This window comes from Perkinsus marinus, assembly GCF_000006405.1.
Source record: "Perkinsus marinus ATCC 50983 genomic scaffold scf_1104296949892, whole genome shotgun sequence".
NCBI classification, from domain to species: Eukaryota; Perkinsozoa; order Perkinsida; family Perkinsidae; genus Perkinsus; species Perkinsus marinus.
The window spans coordinates 1-1,339 of NW_003209818.1; the positions used below are offsets into that span (position 1 = coordinate 1).

General features: G+C 46.4%; 1 protein-coding gene across 1 annotated transcript; it reads right to left on the minus strand.

Moving 5' to 3' along the window:
- Positions 1-92: 92 nt before the first annotated feature.
- Positions 93-801, minus strand: Pmar_PMAR025066 (Tctex-1 family domain containing protein; the record flags this gene model as incomplete). The annotated part of the gene is made up of 5 exons (XM_002778336.1): positions 93-140; positions 288-392; positions 459-565; positions 610-671; positions 722-801. The coding sequence occupies 5 exons, from the start codon at positions 799-801 to the stop codon at positions 93-95; spliced, it is 402 nt and encodes a 133-aa protein (XP_002778382.1).
- Between the last annotated feature and the right edge of the window lie 538 nt (positions 802-1,339).

A 1,339-nucleotide genomic window follows, 5' to 3' on the forward strand; every position in this document is an offset into this window, starting at 1 on the left:
AGGACATGATATCGAAACTTTTCACTTTAACTTTGGCACTGAACCCAAAACGGAGAGCATGACAGTAGACAAGTGAACCATGTCCAGAGGAATTACTCGTAATAGCATCCGAACACCATAGCCGTACCCAACAGGAAGCGCTGAATAGGAAGATATAAAGTGGGAGGGGAACGGTAAAAGAGATACATTCCGCCACTTCGGACATGAACAATGTAAAGCCTTTCGGCAGATACTTGTAGCGAGGCGGAGCAAAAGCATTCAATATGCACTATGGGGAGTTGTATTACACTATGGAAGGTGTAGGAGGCCCAATTGTCATTAGACTCATCCCAAAGTCCCTTACTGCATACTCGTATGCCTTGGCCCTCATTCTTAGATATGACGACTTGCACCTAATAGGCAGCATGCAATCCAGAAGGTCAATGATGCCGCTACCAGGGATCGAACCCGGGACCTACCATGATCTTGTGTCTAGGTACGTTACATTCTTCTCTAACAGCATCCTTTATCTCAGCACACAGTTCCAACACCCACTGCTTTGCCTCCTTCTCACTCACATACTCCTCTACAGACCACCATTCACGTTTGCCCGGAGCCCCTCAGACTCACGGTCCTCCAGTTTAGCCTTCATGGCCCGCTCACACACCGCTCTTACTTTGTTCGGTATAAACCTATGGATAGAAACCCGCATAGGTTCGATTCCCCCCTAAGGTACTATTACCGTTCATCCGCCTTAGGCTCCATAATATAAGTGTTCTCCCACTCGTAAGCCTGCGTCATACCAGGCGGGAGAGACTCCATCACGAGAAGTGAGACCACCAAATCACTCAGAGCCAACACAAGGCAAAGCAACCCAACAGGAGACCCATTCAAGCGATAAAGCAGTGTGATACAGGTTAGCACTCTACTACGCCACGGAATATCCAATCATTCACAAGCAACTAACACTAATTACGTAAAATATACGACTTCTTGTATCCATAGTAGATAGATAAATCTTAGAAATCTTAGCGGGCGAGCGAGATGAAATCTTGATAATTTCACTTGTGATAATGCGTGCGAAATATTTGTAATACTCCAGTCCGGTTACAGAGCAGCTGTAGCGAAAGCTGCATAGCCGACAAAGGGCCTCTTTACAAACTATATGAACTTGAGAACGTAGTAACACAAAGAAGCGATGAATTGAACACAATTAAGATCGTCAACCTCTGACATGATCTCCGTGTGCTACCTCCCTGGTCTCGGGGAGATGATGCTAGTGGCAACAAATGATTCTTCTGCGGTGCTTGTGTATCATCCTCGAGACCCTGCTGTTGCCGACACCGTGACGTTGATGAGT